This window comes from Condylura cristata, unplaced genomic scaffold, assembly GCF_000260355.1.
Source record: "Condylura cristata isolate star-nosed mole 26May11 unplaced genomic scaffold, ConCri1.0 scaffold00030, whole genome shotgun sequence".
Taxonomy (NCBI): domain Eukaryota; kingdom Metazoa; phylum Chordata; class Mammalia; order Eulipotyphla; family Talpidae; genus Condylura; species Condylura cristata.
The window spans coordinates 18,702,015-18,722,762 of NW_004567131.1; the positions used below are offsets into that span (position 1 = coordinate 18,702,015).

Consider the following 20,748-nt stretch of genomic DNA (forward strand, 5'->3'; position numbering starts at 1 on the left):
CAACCAGTTAGATAAAAGGATATGAGCCAGTCCTGAATCTTCATTTTACAAATCACATTGTCAGTCCATATAAACAAAGAGCTCTTAGTCAATGTACAATCAGAAGTGTACTTTTAAGATGATCATTTAACATACTTTTCTTCTCTGAATGGGAAGAATGATGGAAGAACAGTTATCATCCCATCTCTCAACAGCAAACTATTACAGAGCAATATTTTATCATAAGCATCTTATATTTACTCAAATACTTGCTGAAAGAAATAACCCATTTCAGGTGTAATCAACATGTTTTCTAACTAGCAGTATATCATCACTGCATATACTACTTATATTTTGTTCATATTAGGATTGAATATGAACCTAATTATCAACTATGAAAACTAAAGTATTCCCATAGAAAGCTAATTTCTACTATGCTTATTAAAGATTTAAAAGCTCAGGACCCAGCTTTCTATGAACCTTTTAAGTAGAAGTAGTCTTCAGTATACAAATTACTGGCTAAATCTTCTCTGTGGAAAACATACTGAAATCCATAGACACTCTTCAAGACCACCCCAAGTAGAATATACCCCTGCCCATTTCAGCAGGATAAAGGGATTCCATGTAAGAATCTGTTAGCGTAACTCAGACGTGATTTTGAGCAGCCTCTCCCTCCCTTCACCTCAGTTTTTCCTGAGATGCAGAATAGTAGTCATCACTGTCACCATTATCAACAGCATCATCCTCACTAAGATAGTGGTGAAATAGCCTTTCTTCACGGGGGGGGGGGGGGGGGGGCAGGGAGCAAAGCAATATATGATCATAAATGAGAAATTTCAAAGCTTGGATTCTACTAATATTCAAAGGTACAAATGCTACAAATCTTCTGAATAGGCCTCCTGGAGACCAACCTACATTTGTTTCACATTAAGATACCTGAATCCCATTAAGATACTCCTGGCTAAGCGCCTAATGGGAGCTTTGCCTACGCCACTCTCAGAAGAAATCAAAAGATTTGGACCCTCTACTTTTGACATTGAAGTTAGGTTACATGGATTAGTCTGTAGTCTCGAAAAATCAGGAGATTCTTTTTTATTAAAGGATTAGTCAGCTAAAAATAAATTTAAAAACAGAACAAAAGCCCTAATGGGTATCAAAACATTCTATGGACTTATATGATGGATCTTCTCTGAAATGGAATGCATCAAGGAGCATACTAGTATCAGAGAACCAAAAGGAATTAAAATAAAATCAAGATGGGTGTTTACATACTTTTGTTTACATGTCTTAAAACCTCCTCACCTATTTCTGAATCTTAATGCTAATAAAGGTGTGCGCTGTGTGCAACAGTAACACAGTGTGGCGTTAATTCAACCATGGGTAAAGTATAAACTAAACAAGGAAATTTTGGGATCTCAAAATTGAATTTACAAATATTGGATGTAACAGATCAAATGCATTTCTATGCAATCTAATAAATAACAACAAGAAGAATGAAACACATTTTCTTTAGGGGGAAAAAAAAAAGGCTCTGTGCTCCCTCTGATCTTGGACTGTAAGAAAAACCAAGCAGTGCAACTTTCAAGAATTTATTCCAGTGTCCTCTTCCTTAGTTGCTGTTGTTTTTTCCCCCCTTTCTGTTTCCAAACACAGGTCCATTACCCAACACAATGTCTGTCATTTGGCGAATAGGAACTGAACCTGTCACAGGTGATTTGTCCACCAGATAGTGGGAAAACCAAAACCAAATCCTTGTTAAAGTTACAGTCTGCTGGCTGGGCTGCTCTCAGGTGAGATCCCTGAGAAGCACCACTGAGGAATCCACACAGCTTCTGTGCCCTATGACTCCTGGGCTTGGGCCACTTCTTGACCTGTTCTCCTGAGATTGCCCTTAACCTTCACAAACTCTGGAGCGTTTTCTTGCTCTTCTTGCAACTTCTGCTTCTCGAGTTCAAGCTAAATGAAATTCAAAAATGGGAAAATTATTTATATGCGGAGATGCTTTTCACTACACTCCTCTTTCCAAAAGAGCTAATGATTTCATTTCCCAGTGTAAAAGATTTTTTCCTGGTCGCTATGTTAAATATGTATGAGTGTTTTTATCATATGTACCTGGGTGAGTCTGCACAAGGTGTTGGATACTACTATAAGCAATACTAAGAGATAACAACCAGAACCTAAAAATCAAGGCTAAGAAAATAAGACCTTGAGGTCAACACATAGTTGTCCTGGAATCTTGGTGAAGTTGAAGATTACTCAACCACTTGAGTTTCCAACACTACAAATTCAGTGATATTCCCAGTTGGGTTTGCCTCCTGAAGCTTTTCAAAATTCAAAATATAATTCTTCTGTCTACCTTGAATGTACTTTAGCCCATCTGTTAACATTTTGTCTCATATTTTCCTTTTATGGTACAAATATTTACATCTTGCTTCTCTGGAAAATTCTGCTTGCTCCAACACCTTTATCTCTTAGGGGAAAAAAGACAACTTTTGAGGGAAATCAGAAAGAAGACAGATACTCTAAGATATCTCTTTGAGATGGAACTTAAAAATATCCAGCTCAGTAAAGCAGACAGTAAAACATCGGCTGGGAAGCAGGGAGAGGAGAGCCATGCTTTAGCCACACTTAGTAGTGGCTTAGGTCAGTGATTACAGACAACAAAACTGCATGATAAATATTAAATCTGCTAAGAGACTAATTCTTACTTGTTCCCAACAATAGAAGAAATGATAATTATGTGATGAAATAGTGGTGTTTGCTAATGCTATACTGGTCATCTCATGGCAACATAAATGTATTAAATCAACATGCTATATATCTTAAACTTGCACAGTGACTTATGTCTCAACATTTTTTTTTTAAAAGACAACTTTCATGCCAACCACCCCTACCTGCTCCAACTTCTGCTGCCGTTTTAATAGTTCTATTTCCAAGTCAGATTTCTTCTTCTGTGCTTCTTCTTCTTTCTGCTTTATTACTTGATCTCGTTTTCTCTTTTCCATCACCTTCTGCAGTTCTGGCTTATTCTGAGGGGCCAGACCCCTGCAAAAAAACAAAAACAAAAATAAATTAATCTAATGGACACATTCCTCATGAATGGAAATTTAAAGCATCAGCCACAGAAGTTTAAAGCATCAGCCACTGGATTAGCAGGACTGTGATGCTGCCAACCATTACTGGTCAACAGGTGGTCTCAGAAATTCACAAACGTAAGTGAAAAAGCAAAAGCTACTTCTGAGAGTCAGCAAAATCCATTCATTCAAGATATAAAATATAGTGAGACCCTACTGTGTGCCAAATTATGCAAAAGAGGTAAGTAAGGGCAGGAGGGGTGGGAAAAGCTGGGAACACCATGGGTGTGGTGAGCACCCAAGATGGAGATAAAGATGCCCAGAATAGGTGATGCTTCCACCTGGAATTCAAGGGAAGTTTTCCAAGATCAAGTACTTGATCTCATGTATGTACAAAATGTAGTCTAGAGAAAGGTTAGCACAGAGATTTAAACAGCCAAATGCCCCTGGAATCATCTTTAAAGATTTTAGATTTGGAAGAGGGTTCTTGTATATCCAGAGACAAATCCAAGCTTTCGTCATTACCAGATGCATGATCACAGGGAAATCTGATCCCAACACCCAAACCAGTGCTGCTAAGCTAAACCATTTCACAGGTGCAATTACTATAGACAATGCACAAAGTTAGGGGCCAGACAAGTTCTACATTCCTGAGAAATAAATTCAGATGCCCTCGTCAAGTGGGAATAAACAAAACCAAAGGGCGGTCTCCATCTACAATGTCTAAAGCCAGTCAAGGGATGTATATTCATTAGCTTCTCCTCAGATGATATCTCTTCAGCCTTAGCTATTAGCTAGGACTCTCATCTCCACTTCCTCTGTCACCCCCCCTTTAGACACACCATGTTTTCCAAAGCACCAGCTTAGATGCTTACCTTCCTGCTCATTCTCTTACTTCTTTGTTTACTTCAGCCAGCCTGCATTCACCTTTAAGTAATCCCAATTTAATTTTAAAATTTGCAATAAGCATTTAAAGTAAAAATGAACCAAAGCAGGTATTACCTGAAATACCAATTTCAGGCAGCACAGGGTGTGTGTGATGGTTGATATTCACACTTCCACATGCACACGCACCTACACACCCGAGTAACTGGCAACTCAAGCTTTCTGGGTCGGCCGGAGTGGGACTGAGTACTGCAGAGCCAACCCAAGCACGAGGTGGGCCGGTGCATCTTCCCTGAACTCTCTGCTCTTGCTGTCTGGAAGTCAGGGCTTCCAATTAATAATAAATCACTGGAGTAATTGTCAAATCAAATAATTTCCAAATTGTGTGCTCTGGGTATATGAATCTCAACACACTGGCTTCAATATATGCCAAGTCCATACTATCACATCTAAAAACTGTTCAATTCCACACTTATTTATATAGCTATAATTTTTGTAAGTTCTGGGACCTCTCCTATCTACAGGTTTTAAATAATAATAAATAAGCTTTCAAATTTGCTGTTTACAGAGTACAAATAAGTACATTCCATCAGTGAAGATGAATGACCCATAGCAAAACAACATATGTCTCTATTTCCCAAATTTTCAGTAGCAGAACTTTCAGGAAGAAAGGAAATATTGGCCCTCCCTGGTGGCGCAGTGGGTTGAAGCACAGCACTAAGAAGCTAAAGCCACTTCAACATGAGTTCGATCCCCGCCTGCCCAGAAGTGACCACATGGTGCGGTAGACCTCTCCTGACCCACCCGCTGCTCCCCTCAGCAGTATACTTCATTGATCTGCCTGTTCTGCTCCCCACTCTGTCTCTGGTGAATCTTCTCACCCTCTGCATTTCTGGCTTGTACCCCAGTTCTGTATGAATAAATAAGTCTTTAAAAAAAAAAATGAAATACTGAATTTCATCAAATTTCCAAGTGAAACAAAGCAAACAAGTTACCTAGTGATTGTTTTTTTTGTTTTTTTTTATGTTTTGTTTCAGTTTTTAAGTGCATTTCAATGGGACAGAAACATATACAGATAATTCTGAAAGTTAAATTTTCAATTGACACAATAGAAGTAGCTTTGTTTACAATTAAAGGTGCCATTTGCTACAGGAAAACTGATAAGTTATCTGAGTAAAGACCCATTAAATTCCTTGACTATTAAAAAGACTCAGTATGACACAGACAAAATTAGGGATTTGCATTTCATTATTAAGAATTTAGCTAACTGCATAAATCAAATTTCAAACCTTTTCTTTCCCTATATTTCAATGACAAAAATAATTTCCACTGTTATTAAATTCTCCTGGATTATGCAGAAGCTACTGAACAAATGCGAATATGACACAGTAAGCTGACATTCTATTGCAACATATGAATGGGCTTACCTCATATAGAACATTCAGTTTCTGTCCAAAGATTTTACATAATGGTAACAGTAAGATAAAATATTTAGTAACATAAAACTCAGGAAAATGGTGATTATATGACAAATGTTCTGTACTTACAGTAGTCAAGAAGTCATACAAATTTAGTTAATGTTTTATCAGAGCAGATCACTTAACTTCCTGTGTAATGGAAAAAGTCAAGCACTGCCTATTTGATTCTTTGAATCTAAAACTGGATTGAGTCTAAAGGTGCAGAGACTAGGACCACCGGGAATGAGCTTCTCCTAATTTCTTCATGACAACAGCGAGCTCTCTTTGAGCAATTCTGATACAAGCAATTAACAAGACTTTCAACCCTTCATGACTGAGGGGTGACCCAGTCCTGAAGCTTTTTGCCACTCAAGATCAACAGAGATTCCTGGGTCTACTTGCTGTAACTACTATAATGGGTCAGCCAATAATTTAAATCATAAAATTAATAAGTGATTATTGAAAAAAAAATAATAAGTGGGTTATTAGTACTTGTAAATTTTTTTTATTACAAAAGTTTATTTTTACATCATTTTGTACATTTTTTTTTTCCATCTCAATTGTAATCCCCGCGGGTTTCCCATCACCAAGTCACCCGCATGCCATCACCATAATCCCGTGCAACTTGTAAATTTGTAAAGTAAAAAATGAAAGCGCATCTAAGCCCTCTCTGATAAACAAATCATGGGAGTACCACATCAGTTGTATCTGTGTATTTCGGGTGGCACTGAAAATAGGACAAGATAGAGGCCCTGCTCCCAAGGCCTCTTCCAGCCCTGCACTTAGAGAAAGCTGACAGGATGGTCTGTGCTCTTCCTGACATTCAAAACTGAATGTCAGGAATGCAATCTCATTCTTCCTCACATCTGCACAAACCATGGCAACAGAGTGCCACTCACTCCCCCCCCCCCCACAGCCACAGGTAATTTCCAGTATGTTCCCTCTACAAAGCCAGGAGGCAGTGTATTTCCTTGTACATTTACATCTGCACTCTCGCAGGACCATTTCTGTTGGTCCGAGGCATAAGAATGGAGTGGCTGGCTAAGCATGGGCATATTTTATATTTTGATGTGCACTGACAAACTCCCCTCCAAAAAGGCTGTAAGAGTTTATAGCCACCAGCGTTGAAATGTGCAGACAACTTTAAAGGTAGGTTTCGCATTTTAAAACATAAACCACTGAAGGTATTCAGAGGCCAAGAGGAAGGATCTACATTCACTCCAACTGAAGTCAAAATTCCAGGTGCATGTAAGCCCTTAAAAGTCAAGTTGCCTGCTCACCTAGGAAAGTAAGAAGCCAGTGGCTAGGGCTCCCTCAAGCCCTAATGGGACCTGCTTCCCTGCCCACTTGACCAAATACCTCCTGATCAAACATTTTTTTCCTTAGGGTTGAAGGGGGAAGGCTGCATTTGACTTCGGTAACTTTTTTATTTTTTTTAAACCTTAGATCTGGTTTAATACACTTTCCACTTTTCCGGTTGAGCCATTTCTGATCTCCTGAATTCAAATACAAATTTGTCTATCTTAACATCCTATAACATGCAAAAACAAAATCAACTAAAAACACAGAAAACTAGAAACCAGTGACTGAAATGTACAAGCCAACGAACAATGTTTGGGATGTGTTTATTAAATAGCTGAGTGCTCTATACTTGTACCAAAAGTTTTCTACTTAAAGAAAACAATCTTCAGGGCCCTCCCTGGTGGCACAGCGGGTTAAAGCACAGCACTAAGAAGCTAAAGCCACTTCTGCATGAGTTCAATCCCCACCTGCCCCGGAAAAATTGGTGCGGCAGACCTCTCCTGACCCGCACGCTGCTCCCCTCAGCAGTGGACTTTGTTGATCTGCCTGCTCTGCTCCCTGCTCTGTCTCTGGTGAATCCTCTCACCCTCCACATCTCTGGCCTGTACCCCAGTTCTGTATGAATGAATAAATAAAATCTTTTAAAAGAAAACAATCTTCATAGGTTATATTGTAAATATCAATTTTTTTCAGACCTCTTCTCTGTTCTTTCTATTACAAAAAATGCCATCTGAAATCTGCCTTTTCATGCCATTGGGGATACCCATAGAACCTAAGAACCTGCCAGAGGGTCTTAATAATCAGATCTAGTGGCCAACTTTGACCAGGGAAAAATTTAAAGATTTTAATGTGAAACTTATTGCTGGGTCCAAAAAACTGATAGAACATAAAGAGTGCAGGTTCTTGAAAGACTGTAGGTTTCAGAGCTCAAATACTCGCTCCCCAGCAGTTTGTTTTGTGTTGATTTCATTTCTCTCTTCTTCTCATTCTCAAGAAAGAACACTGGAAAAAGATTCAGGTACGTAGATATAACATTTTGCTATTGAGTTTTCTCTCATTCATGTCAAAATGAGGTGATCCCAACAGACACTGGGTTAGTGAAAAGATCACTGGGTGAGATAAAATAAAGGACCTTTACAAATTATTGGAAAGTAAACATTTTCATTTCAGTATAAACCAACAATCAAGTATGATTATAGTTTAAACATACATATTACTGATGTGATACTACTATTTGGCACTAGAATTTGGAAATTAAAACCTCAAGTTCTCTAAAAAGTAATGAGACAGAAAGAGAAAAATGTGTGTGTGGGGGGGGGTGAGATAAGAAAGGGAAGCTTCATGGTAAAACCTGTTGTATTTCTAGTAAGAGGAACTTACCAAAGATTTTGCCATGAAAACTCTATAAAGTAATTAGATTTTGAAACTTTGCCTTTTCTTCCTTTAAAAAAAAATATACTTTGGCCCTCCCTGGTGGTGCAGTGGGTTAAAGCACAGCACTAAGAAGCTAAAGCCACTTCCACATGAGTTCGATTCCCACCTGCCCTGGAGGTGACCACATGGCGAGGCAGACCTCTCCTGACCTGCCCGCTGCTCCCCTCAGCACTGTACTTCGTCAATCTGCCTATTCTGCTCCCCACTCTGTCTCTTGTGAAGCCTCTCGCCACCCCTGAGCCTCTGGCCTGTACCCCAGTTCTGTATGCACAAATAAATAAATCTTAAAATACATATATATTCTTCCACCCTTATCTCTCTGACTCTGGAACCCCTCATCCTTCCTACTGACTCATGCCAGAGTGTGAGCATCTCCCAAGTGAGCTAAGGAGGCAACTGTGTAAACAAGGAAAAGGAAACAGGGGCCAGAGAAAGACCAATAGGGATCCATTTTCACAGAATATTCCTTTTATAGGAAATCTGAAAACTGAGTCCATTGCGTCAATCTATATTTTACAGAGTTTTGCAGAATAATTGATTAACCTATAATTCAGAGAATACTTAGCCTACCAATTTGGGTTTTGCTTTGCCCCTTCTCTGACTTAGAGGTTTTTCAAAGATATAATTTTTTTTTTAAGTTTGAGCTATAATGTTCCTTAACAATCAATTAAGCCCCCTACTCCCATTTTGCAGTTAAAAGAATTAAGGTCCAAAGACAATCAGAAAAAGATAACCAGGAAACCATTTAGTGTAGAGACAAAATGGAAAACCATTTATAGTGGAACTGCTACTCTCGTTTGGTATATCAAATATTATATCTCTCCATTGCATGCAGATAAGGGTTGTCCAGGTAGGAGCACCTCCAAATTCTACTGCCTATGCAGCAGCCAATATAGTTTCCTGATTCGCATAATATGACCAAATCCACATAGTTTTCTTTTTCCCTCTTTGTTTGACAAAAATATAAGTACTTATATTTTAAAAGGCTCAAATTTGCATTCAATTTAATAAGCATTAAGCCACAATAATAGAATGTATGCTGGGTATTAAAGGGAGTAGTCACCCCCATGATGTGGAGCCAGAGATATATTTACAAAGATTCCTGGAGTGGGATTATGAGTTCTGGCAGGAGTATACTCAAGAGAAGAACTACTATAAAAATGCCTCCTCCACCCCTCATATATATATATATTTAAATAAATAGTGAGGCCTTCCCTCAAAGATTGACCCTAATACTTAACTTGGTCTACATTCTTTCAGATTAATAGGTTTAGCAAAGAATGGGAGGGTGAAGGATCTGTAGTCCCGCAGCAGTTCAGTTTAAATGTTTCATTTGGACCATCTGAAAATAGTTCCAAACAAAGTTTAAAAGACTTTAAATAAAGTTAACACATGGTCTAATAGAGTACCTTTGTACCCTCAGCTTTCTAGGTCAACTGGTCTGACCAGTCCAACATCCAAAACTGTGCTAACAAAAGACAGAAGGCAAATGTTTTCTTCCCTTCAAAAGTAATCAGTAATAAACATAATAGTGGTTTTAAATGCCACTTAAAAACAGATACACAAAAAAGAAGGTTCTTACTGTTAAGTCTGATGTAATCCAAATGTTTTCTTTGCTACTCACAAATGCTAACATGGGGCCCTCCCTGGTGGCACAACGGGTTAAAGCACAGCACTAAGAAGCTAAAGCCACTTCAGCATTGAGTTCGACCCCCAGCCCCAGAGGTGACCCACATGGCACGTCAGACCTCTCCTGACCCACCCACTGCTCCTCTCAGCAGTGTACTTTGTCAGTCCGTCTGTTCTGCTCCCCACTCTGTCTCTGGTGAATCCTCTCACTGCCCCTGGACTTCTGGCCTGTACCCCAGTTCTGTATGCATAAATAAATCTTTTTTTGAAAAAATGCTAACACGAGCAAAATATATATCTGATCCCACAGTCCCTAAACATAAAAAGGAAAATAGAGAAATTTTACAAATCTAGGAAAAAATGTATTTCTTTTCTGCTTATAAATTTCTTTTATCCTTAATCTAGCCCCTCCCATCCAAACCCTATAACATATGTCCATTTGAGAAGGGACAGGGAGCTGTAAGCTTTGAACAACATTGGGGGGCAGCTACACCTGCAGATCTTTCTTTCATGGTGGGTTATCCTGGCTCAGGGATGCCAGAAGGAATCAGGAAGGCTGAAATATGGTCAAGAAATGAAAAAGACTTTGAAGTCCTTGTAAACATAATTAAAATGAAATCTATCAATAGTTACCTTAAAAGTTCCCAAGGAAAACTCTACTCAAGGAAGCAACTTACCTTTTTTGATTCATAAGAAGTTCTCTGTGAAGGTCTTGATGGTTCCGTGATGTTTTGACAGGATTGACTAGTTTCTGGGGCTTAATTAGCTCAGGATTGTCATCTTCTATATAGTCTGGCTCAGCCATGATGCTTCTTGGGATGAGATATGTGTCCTTAAGACCAATCTCCTCTGTGCTTCCTGAAATAGAAAGATGAGACTTGTTTGTGGTCTTTGCAGCTTCAGGAGAACTTGCTGGCCCAGCAGCTGGGACTTGTCACCCTCCTTGATCCATCTTACTGCTTCATGGAAAACTCTCAGTCTGATGCTTTGTGAAAGTCACTAGGGGAGTGAAGGAGCAAGAATGGCCATGTTGCTCTGTGCTGCCTTGACTAAACCAAAGGCATCTCCAAACCAAACTCAGTTTTGAGTTTCAGGTCACACAGGACATTTCCTACCATGTCCAGAAACTAGCTGAACCCACTTGGACATCGCTTCCTTCAACCTTCATAGGCACTCAGTGGGTACTGCAACCACCAGGCTGCATCAGCGAGAGGCTTGCAGAGCATAGAGGCAGGTGAGGGCTCCGCCCCATATGAAACGCTCTGGGGTCTTTGTCTTGTTCACAGCCTCAAGTCTTTCTTCAAAAGCACCTCGTCAGAGGTCAGCCTTTCTGATGACCCCACATTCTCCTGCAATTCCCACCCCCATAACAAAACACACACACACACACACACACACAAACACACACCGAGGTTCATCCAGGAGGTATTTGATTGCTATCGACACCTATGCACGTCCGTGGTGCTGACCAGGTCCCTGCTTCCCTACCCACAAAGTAAACCTGGCAATTATTTTAAGTTACTTAATGTGTTATTTTATGCTTTCCTACCCCTAAATGATGACCCTATTTTCCAAACCAAAAATCATGTGAAGGTCCTTACTAAGCAGAGTATTTGACACTGAGCCTTCCCTACAAAGTCCAGAGTACATGTTGTTAATACCTATGTGGTCTATGCCTATTGATAGACTAGAAATGTACAAATGGGTATGGGTGGAGAGAGAGCCAATCAGAGCACACCTAGTGCTGCTGCCTCTCCCCACCTTTCCAAGGAAGTGGAGAGGTCAGTCACCTGTCCCAGCCCCTCAGTGCCCCACAGTACTGTCGACGTACAGTCACAACGGCCTTGCAGGGTAACCTCTACTTTCTGTCTATTTATTCTCTGCAAAAGCTAGAACCACTTCTTTTCTAGTTTTAACTCCCAGGTCTCGTAAAGTGACTGGTCCATAGCAGAAGCCGAATGTTTAACCAAATCAAACTGTACTATACAGAAAACTGGAAAGTTGTTTCAGGAATGAGCTCCTCAATGGAAGACAGGCTCCATCTTTATTTCTGCCCATGCGCCATCTCCTGAGCATGCATCTCAATGGGCATGTGCCTGTGTTTACACACGAGCAGGGCTGAGGGATGAGCATAGGGTCCTGAAAGAAGGTTTGAGAGGTGAACACTGGAAAAGAATCAAGATGTATCTGGACTTAAAATTAAAAAAAAAAAAAACAGAAAACCAAAAGCAAGTCCAGTGGAGTAAATAAGAGCAAGTGTTTGCTTCCAGAGTCATCTGTGATCTATTCCTAAAGGCCCAGCACACGCATATGTGTTAATGCTAACATGTCCACAATGGCCTACAACCATCAGGGCTGTAGGCCCAGTGCTGCAGGTACCTGAGCACCTCAAATCCCAGCAGCATCCCTATGAACTTTACAGACAATAAAATGGAGGCAAAAAATAAAATAAAATAACCATTTACACTGAAATTGCTAGTAGTATAATGCTGAAACTAAAATGAATGCTCTCTTCTGATCTCAAAACCCATAATGCTGCCTACACCAAATAATGCCAACATTTTATAGCAAAATCTTTTGGAAGTTAATCTAAAAGTAAAGAGGATTAAAAATCAATGACTACATCAATAAAACCATACATTATTAAGTTGTTTATGTATTTTAGGTATAACTGCATGATTAAGGCTCAAAATTACCAAATGACTACATACATAACTATACCAAACATTCCTTAAATATAACATACATATATGTAACTCCTACCTATATTGATCTTTTAAATAAAAATGCCTGTAATCTCCCCCAAATAGAGAATTACCAACCTCGTACAAGGTGAGCCAGGGAACCCATGATGGCCATCAGACTTGTGCTACAGCTACCCGTTGGTCCAAACTGTACATGCACCGTGTGTACAGCTGTGTCTGTCTTTAAAAGTTAATCAGTAGACAAGAAGCTGACATGCTACCATAAAAGGATATTTCTTTGCCCTAAGCCATGGCCATTCCCATGGCACCTAATCAAAACAGATTACCACCTCTTAAGGTCAATATTAAGTTAGGGAGGGTGGGTCTAGAGGATAGGTAGGAGAAGAAAATGCCAGATATAGAGTGCAAGCTATGCCAAGTCCCTAAGGCAGAAGTTGTGGATGTTCACATGGAACAGCAAATAGGTATTATGGGTACAGGGGAGTGACGGGCAGTGAAGACAGAGAGGAGAGGTGCAGAGGCCAGGCAAGTGGGGAACTTGAAGGTCATTGTAAGAATTTTGGGGGGCAAAGGGAAATCAATCAGGGTTTTAGAAAAGAAGAGATAAGATAGGATTCAAGTTTTTGAAAGATCACTTTAGCTACTATGAGATAATAAGGAAAATACAGAGAGAAGGTGTATACATATACATACATACGTACACTGGTCTCTATCCCCAGTTCCTGACACTGAACTCCCCAATCCTTTTAACTAGAACTGAGTTTTATTCTAATAAGGTGGCTCTGAGTGGGCTCCTGGGTCAGGGGGCTGGTCACCAGCAAAACCAAGTCATGATTAGAAACTTGAAACTTTAGTTTAGTCCTACATCTTCCAGAGAGGAAAGGGGGCTGGAGATAGAGTTAATAATTAACCTGCCTATAAGGGGAAGCCATCACAAACCAAGTAATGTGGGGTCCCAGGAGTATTCACACCCCCATATGGGGAGGGTGATTCACCTCACTATGAGGAGGCAGGAGCACCTGTACCTGCGACCCTACCAGACCTTGTCCTCTGTATCTCTTTATCTGGTTGCTCATCTGCACTTTTAATCATATCCCTTAATAAACTGGTAATCCTAAATGCTCCCATGAATTCTTGGAACCTCTCCAGCAAATGAATTAAAGCCTAGGAGGGGCTGAAAGAGTCTCTGGATCTATAGGCAGTTTGTCAGAGGCACAGGTGACAACCTGGACTTTCGATTGGCATCAGCAGTGTGTGGGTGTATACAGGGAGGAAGTCTGTGGGGCTGAGCCCTTATCTCCAGATAGACAGGGACAGCGCTGAGTCAACAGAACATTGAGCTGGTGTGTTAGAGCCTGGTGAGAGAAAAATCACCCATTTGGGAACCAGAAGTGTCAGAAGTGAAAGTGTCCTTTGTGAAGATACAAGCAAACAGAAGGCAGAAATGTTCCCTACAGTGGAAAAGAAAAAATAATCTGAAGTTTTTCCTTTGTGGCCACCGAGTGTAGAACAGGTTGATGGTGGCAGGAAAGACTTAGTGTCCCAGTCATCCAGATGAGAGATGGTTGTGACCAGATGACAGCAGCACAAGGGGAAGGACAGATGGCTCAGGATATATTTCGAAGGTAAAGCCTCTAGATTTCCTGAAGGACTGAACATGGGGTGTGAAAGGCCCAGAGGATCCTCGCACAACACCCATGTTTCTGGCTGGAGCACCAGGACGCCAAGCTTGTTACAATAGGGAGCAGAGCAGGCCACACACAGAGCAGGAGCTCTGCTGCAATCTCTGAGTCTCCTGAACTCAAGGCTGTGCTGATGGCAAGTGGAGGATCTGGTATTTGGGTTGCAGCTACTTTTTAGTGACTGTCCATCTGGAGCCATGGCCAATACGTGGCAATAAACATCCAAGTGACCTATTCAACTTCCGTCCCTCTGCCAGTGCTCTGTCTCATTACTAGCAATGCTGGAAAGGAAAATGACATTCTGAGCATTAGGGAACTCTTCCATCCCACAGACTTGTCTGTTGCTTACTTATCACCACACTCCCTTGCCCATAGCAGCAATGCTGATCCTCCTCCAACCCCTTCCAAACTGTCACAAAGCCAAGTCTACTCATCCCTTCCTATGAGATAAATGTCAAATCTCCTAAGGAGGGTTCCCTAATTCCTCAGAATGGTAATTAAATTCATTGACCTCTGAACAACTGCCGGATTTTCCTTGTTCCCCTTTTCTACTAAATAAAAACCATGGGTCAGCACTAAATTAAAACAGGTTACTGCCTCCTATATTCAGCCCAAGTAGCTAACTTGCATTCCAGTACCACATATATACATCTTATCTCTTCTGCAAAAACCGTATCTGGGGCCCTCCCCAGGGGGTTAATGCACAGCACTAAGAAGCTAAAGCCATTTCAGCATGAGTTCGATCCCTGCCTACCCTGGAGGTGACCATATGGTGCAGCAGACCTCTCCTGACCTGCCTGCTGCTCCCCTCAACAGTGTATTCCGTCAGTCAGCCTGTTCTGCTCCCTGTTCTATCTCTGATGAATCCTCTCACTGCCACTGCACCTCTGACCTGTACCCCCGTTCTATATGAATAATTAAAATATTTAATAAAACAAACAAACAAAGAAACAAAAAACCACATCTGGTTGATATGCACATTCCTCTGACCTCTTGGATTGGATCAACAAATACACTTCAAGGAAGAAGTGATGTGTGGTTTACTACCTGTAGAGGGAGCCCCTAAACTACTTGGCATAGACAACAAGGAAGTAAAGTGGAGCTAAGAGGCCTCTCTGGCATGAAGTAATCCAAAAACCTGACAAAAAAAGGTGAGATAGAAACGTCTGGGTGTATATAGAGGCACTTCATGAAGGGATATTACACAAGAAATGTTCTTCCAGAAATAAATATGTAGACATTCTTGTCATGTTTACTCCCCTAAGCAACTAATTGATTGCTAAAGTAATTTTTCTAAAGTATCAATTTCATGAAGGAAACTAGTAAAAGTTCAGTATAGGAGAAATAAAACTAGTTTGAGTTCTTGAACAAAGCTCAACTTCCCTGACCCTCTTCTCTCCCATTAAAATGAATGGAGCTGATAGAAATGTGGATGTTAAGTACTTTGCATAATTCCTGGCCTGTCTATGAGAATGGAATGCATTAAGTGGGACTATTAGTAGCCAAATCATGTGACAAAAGCACTGCATATTTTATTTAGAGGTCTGGGAAATCTCATGCAACACTCCATCTCTCTAAGTCCTTTAGTTGAACACACAGGTTCAACTAAAGGACCCACAGATCCTAGAACTGTTCAACAGTTATAAGAACCATTCATGCTGAGAACATTAAGAACCTTCTAAAAAGTGTAAGATTTATCACACCATCAAGGTGCTACACAGAGTCAAGTCAGGGTAAGGGTATATAGCTAGTCTGATGAGGAGGAACCTTATGCTGTCTGAAACGGAGGGGAATCAGTGAATGATTTTAAGCAAAAAAGATGCAGAACCGCATCTTAGACAGTCCTCAATAAGCACTGAAAACTGCCACCTGATGAGAATTCTGTCTTTAATTTCTAGAAATTAGCAAGTAGAAATCATTACTCAAACGCCACTGTCTAGGAGAGTAAGAAAATTCCAACCTTATAAATGGATTTTGGAGCCTTATTTTTCATTTTTTTCCTTTTCAAAAGTTCATTCTGGGCCCACTTCTCTGCTTATCCCAGGCATTTTATGTTAATTGCTTTCCAGAGGTGAGTAAACATTTGAAAATTTTACAACTGGACTAATAAACATTTATTGCATCTGAGTTTCTCCATCATACTATTTGATTCTAATAGTTCATTTGCTTATTCCCAAGGATAGAATTTAAAACCTAGTCCCATAAGTTCTAAAAATTGGAATTTCAAGGCTATACTAAATTTAATGTCTACCTGAATATTTTAAATCTAATTCTACCTACCAGCACTAATAACAATATCTTTTTTAAAACAATACCTGAGGTATGATGGTAGGTATAGCTTACAGTATACTATCACCAAACAAAGCTAAACAATTAAACTTTTGAGCAGTTGCAACTAGCAACTATTTCTGGGGAAAAGGCTCTCCTCTGGACCTTTGCCAATCTCAGCTCACCCATGCTTCCTGTGGGAGAAAGGTCAGAGAGGTGGGGGGAGTAAGTTAAAACAGTAATTTCGGCCCTCCCTGGTGGCGCAGCGGATTAAAGCACAGCACTGAGAATCTGAAGCCACTTCCGCATGAGTTCGATTCCCGCCTGCCGCCTGCCCCGGAGGAGACCACATGGCGAGCCAGACCTCTCCTGACCCACCCGCTGCTCCCCTCAGCAATGTACTTCGTCAATCTGCCTGTTCTGCTCCCCACTCTGTCTCTGGTGAAGCCTCTCACCGTCCCTGAGCCTCTGGCCTGTACCCCAGTTCTGTATGAATAAATAAATCTTTAAAAAAAAAAAACAGTAATTTCTCCCAAATGACAAAAGTGTTCACTGACTTGCCTGGTCAAAATTCAGCTTTAAACCAGGAGCCAGTGATACTACCTGGTACCCAAGAGACAAGGCCCAGGGAACTTTTGGGACCACAAACCTTAACTAAGATACAAAAATGACATCCGACCAGAGAAATCTGCAGAATAACATAGAAATGTTATTTTTCAACTTTGCTCAATCTCACGACTGCTAGAACTTCCACTCATTCAATTGGCTGCAAATATACTGCTGTACAAATGCCAAACAGCGATACTCTTGGGAAAATACCAAACTCATTTTCTCATAACTTTTTTTCATTTCCAAAAATGTATTTTTTCTAAAAGTCACATATTTTATATTTAGAAAATGGAAATGGAGGAGGGAGACACCAGCAAAGGCAGACCGCAAGCCAATATCCAAGATAAGCTGGTCTGGGTGAAACAGGGCTTACCGCTAGGTGGCGATGGCTCCACAAATAACTAGGTGTACATTTTCATAGTGAGGACCAGGACAAGGGCAGGGATGTCTCACCCTGACGTCAGCACAGTTACAGCAGCCAGAATCAGTGGGCTGAATCTCACAAATACAAAGTTGAGCAAAAGAAGTCGAACATATGCTTCGAATTGGGCGATTCTGATGCCCAATGCACAGAAACAGGCAAAACCAATTTCTGGTGTTTGCTATCAGGATAATGGTTACCCTTGGGGTAGACAGTGAGTGGGACAAAGGATAAAGGGACTTTTGGAGTTGCTGATTATGTTCTATTTCCCAATACAGGTTCAAGTTACACAGATGTGTTTGCTCTGAAAATGTAATCTGTCTACCTTTTGGCTCATGCCCCCATATGCACATCACAAAAAATACAGTACATATTTAATAGCTATTAAAATTACCAGCTAGAGATCATTTTATTGCTGCCACACTACTAGAATTTTATTATTTCATTCATTTTAAACCGCATTCAGTACATGAGAAGTAAAATAGAATCAAGTGCCAAAGAGCATCAAGTTTGAAGACCACCCATCCTGGATCAGAATTCTGGTTATGTCATTTACCAGTTACATGATTTTACACAAGTTACTTAACCCAAGTTTTGATTTCCTCAACTTAAAGTCAGAGCTCACATTCTTACATTTTCAGTTTTTGTAAGCATTAAAAACTTGTGGAGAACATCCATCACACACTATCCCTGCCCATATGGCAGATGCTCAATAAATGGGGCAAATAGTACCCCCCCAATAATAAATTCATTAATCTAACTCTCCATTAAAGTTCCATCAAAGTGAAAATGGATGAGAATATGTTACAAATATACTAACTTAGAATATGTTTAATGGGCAAGCACAACCTTGGCCACTGCTTATTTTTCCAATTTAGCTTGGAGAGGTGACAGAAAGGGAGAGGGAAAGAGAGAGCAGAGAAAAGAAGATCCAAGAGCTAAGGCAAAGCGCAAAGGTGCCTTCAGTCTGCATCTGCCAATGCCTTATAAACCCAGATAATTTCCCAATCTCTGTGCTTGAATTTTTTTATCTGAACAATTTAATGGCCATTTCTCCCAGATTTCTCACTAATCTGCTGAAAATAACTACTTGGTGCACAGAGCAATTATACAGGTATGAGGGGACCACACACACACACAAAAAAAAAAAAACACAACACTTCCTAGTTTAGCCTGATAAAAAGTTTAACTCTTCAAACTTCAAGAAAATCTTACTAATGTTCACAATTTACTTAAAAATCCAATGTATGTGATGGAATTTGAACTATTCCACCGATGGATAACTCCACAAAAATGTCAAACCAGAAAGTAGACAAGATCTTTTTAGAGACACATTTTGCACAATGTTGTAAAGTGTGGGCAGATAAGCCCACATGGAGGACAGTTATCCAAAAAGTGCTATAAAGCACTGCAATCCTTTGCTCTTTCACATGTCACTCTGTTGGCAACATGCATCATTTTTCACTACTCTTTCATGTTTAAAATCAAATCCCCTCAACAAAAATGAAGTCAACAACCCCATCAAAAAATGGGCAGTAGAGCTAAAAAGACACTTCTCCAAAGAGGAAATGCAGATGGCCAACAGGCATATGAAAAAATGTTCAACATCACTCGTAATAAGGGAGATGCAAATTAAAACCACAATGAGATACCACCTCACCCCAGTGAGAATGGCACATCTTCAAACAACTAGCAACAACAAATGTTGGCGAGGATGTGGAGAAAAAGGAACTCTCCTGCATTGCTAGTGGGAATGCAAACTAGTACAACCACTATGGAAAACTGTTTGGAGGTTCCTCAAACTGCTAAACATGGAGCTTCCCTATGACCCAGCAATCCCACTCCTAGATATCTACCCAAAAGACACAAAAACATTGATTGAAAAAGATACCTGTACCCCCATGTTTATTGCTGCTTTATTTACAATTGGAAAAACATGGAAGCAGCCCAAATGCCCAAAAGTAGATGACTGGATTAGAAAGATGTGGTACATATATACAATGGAATATTACTCAGCAACCAAAAAAGAGAAACACATGTCTTTTGCAGCAACTTGGATGGAGCTGGAAAAGATCATGCTTAGTGAGATAAGCCAGAAAGAGAAAGAGAAAGAAAAATACCGGATGGTTTCACTCATAGCAGGAGTATAATGGACCAGGCGAGAAAATAACAAAAATAATGAACAACCATAGACCAGAGACATTCTGTGGGGGTGGAGTGGGGAATGGGATCAAAAACGGGGGGAGAGGGAGGGAAGTGCACGGGACAATGGTGATGGCACAGGGGTGATTTGGTGATGGGAAACCCGTGGGGATTACAATTGAGATGAAAAAAAATGTGCAAAATGATGTAAAATAAACTTTTTAATTAAAAAAAAAAAGTAAAAAAAAAAATAAAATCCCTATATTGATATTGACATTCACATCTAATAAAAACTAGTCAAACACATACAAGGGAGATTAAACACCTGAGCAGAACCTTAGAGAGCCCGTGTGCCAAAATAAGGCACCAGGGCCCTAATGGTTCCCAATAAGGAGAAAGTGAACTGTCAAAAAATCAAAAGTTTGGGTTGTTTTCCAACCAGCAAATTAACCTTTACACAGAATTTCTTCTGCCTCTTAGCTCCCCAAATTCCAAAGCTTTGCTTTCAAAAGAGTTTTCTAAATTACCCAATTATATTACATGAAAGTCAAAGTTTAAGAAAAGAAAATGTTCTTGAATAATATGGTTTGACAGGAAGTTGGATATTCAAACTACTTTGGAAAAGTTTGAAGTCAACATATAAAAAGAAAAAAAATGCATTGGAGGTGTGAGATAAAAAAGTCTTTAAATGCATTAAGTTGCTCAGTTAGGGAAGGAAAATGGTTTAAGAGGTGAAAAAACATCCCTAAAGTGACTTGAGACAATCTTAATAGCCTCTTGGCCTGACAGCTTGGTGATGTACCTAAACAAATCCTAGAACTTAAGATAAGACAAGAAATTCTGCACGTTAGTGCTCCTCCAGCTCCAAGGCAGATCTTAGAAGTCTTGATAGACTGTAGTACAGCCCTAATTCTGTGAGTAGTGAGTGATGGGCAGGAGAAGTGTACCTCAGTGCATGTAGGGGAAGGAGAAAGGACAGCTTGATGTTTGGCATCACCCAGAGGTAGTAACAGTTCACACCACAGGACAACTGAGCCTGCTAGGCTTCTCAGGTCTGTATGTCCCAACCTACTAGGTTCCACCTAAAAAATTACAGAATGGTGGCCCTCCCTGGTGGCGCAGCGGGTTAAAGCACTGCATTAAGAAGCTAAAGCCACTTCC

The 20,748-nt window shown here is 40.2% G+C and overlaps 1 protein-coding gene across 2 annotated transcripts in view; it reads right to left on the reverse strand.

Annotated features, from left to right (window-relative positions):
* Positions 1–782: 782 nt before the first annotated feature.
* The window catches only part of FAM107B (family with sequence similarity 107, member B), a 172,022-nt gene continuing 152,056 nt past the window's right edge, over positions 783–20,748 (reverse strand). For both annotated transcript variants that reach the window (XM_012731242.1, XM_012731243.1), the window contains 3 exons: positions 10,438–10,618; positions 2,874–3,024; positions 783–1,935 (listed from right to left, as the gene is read on the reverse strand). In XM_012731242.1, the coding sequence (XP_012586696.1) occupies positions 1,819–1,935; positions 2,874–3,024; positions 10,438–10,618 (449 nt within the window). In that variant the 3' untranslated portion in view covers positions 783–1,818. The remainder of the gene's footprint in view (positions 1,936–2,873; positions 3,025–10,437; positions 10,619–20,748) is intronic.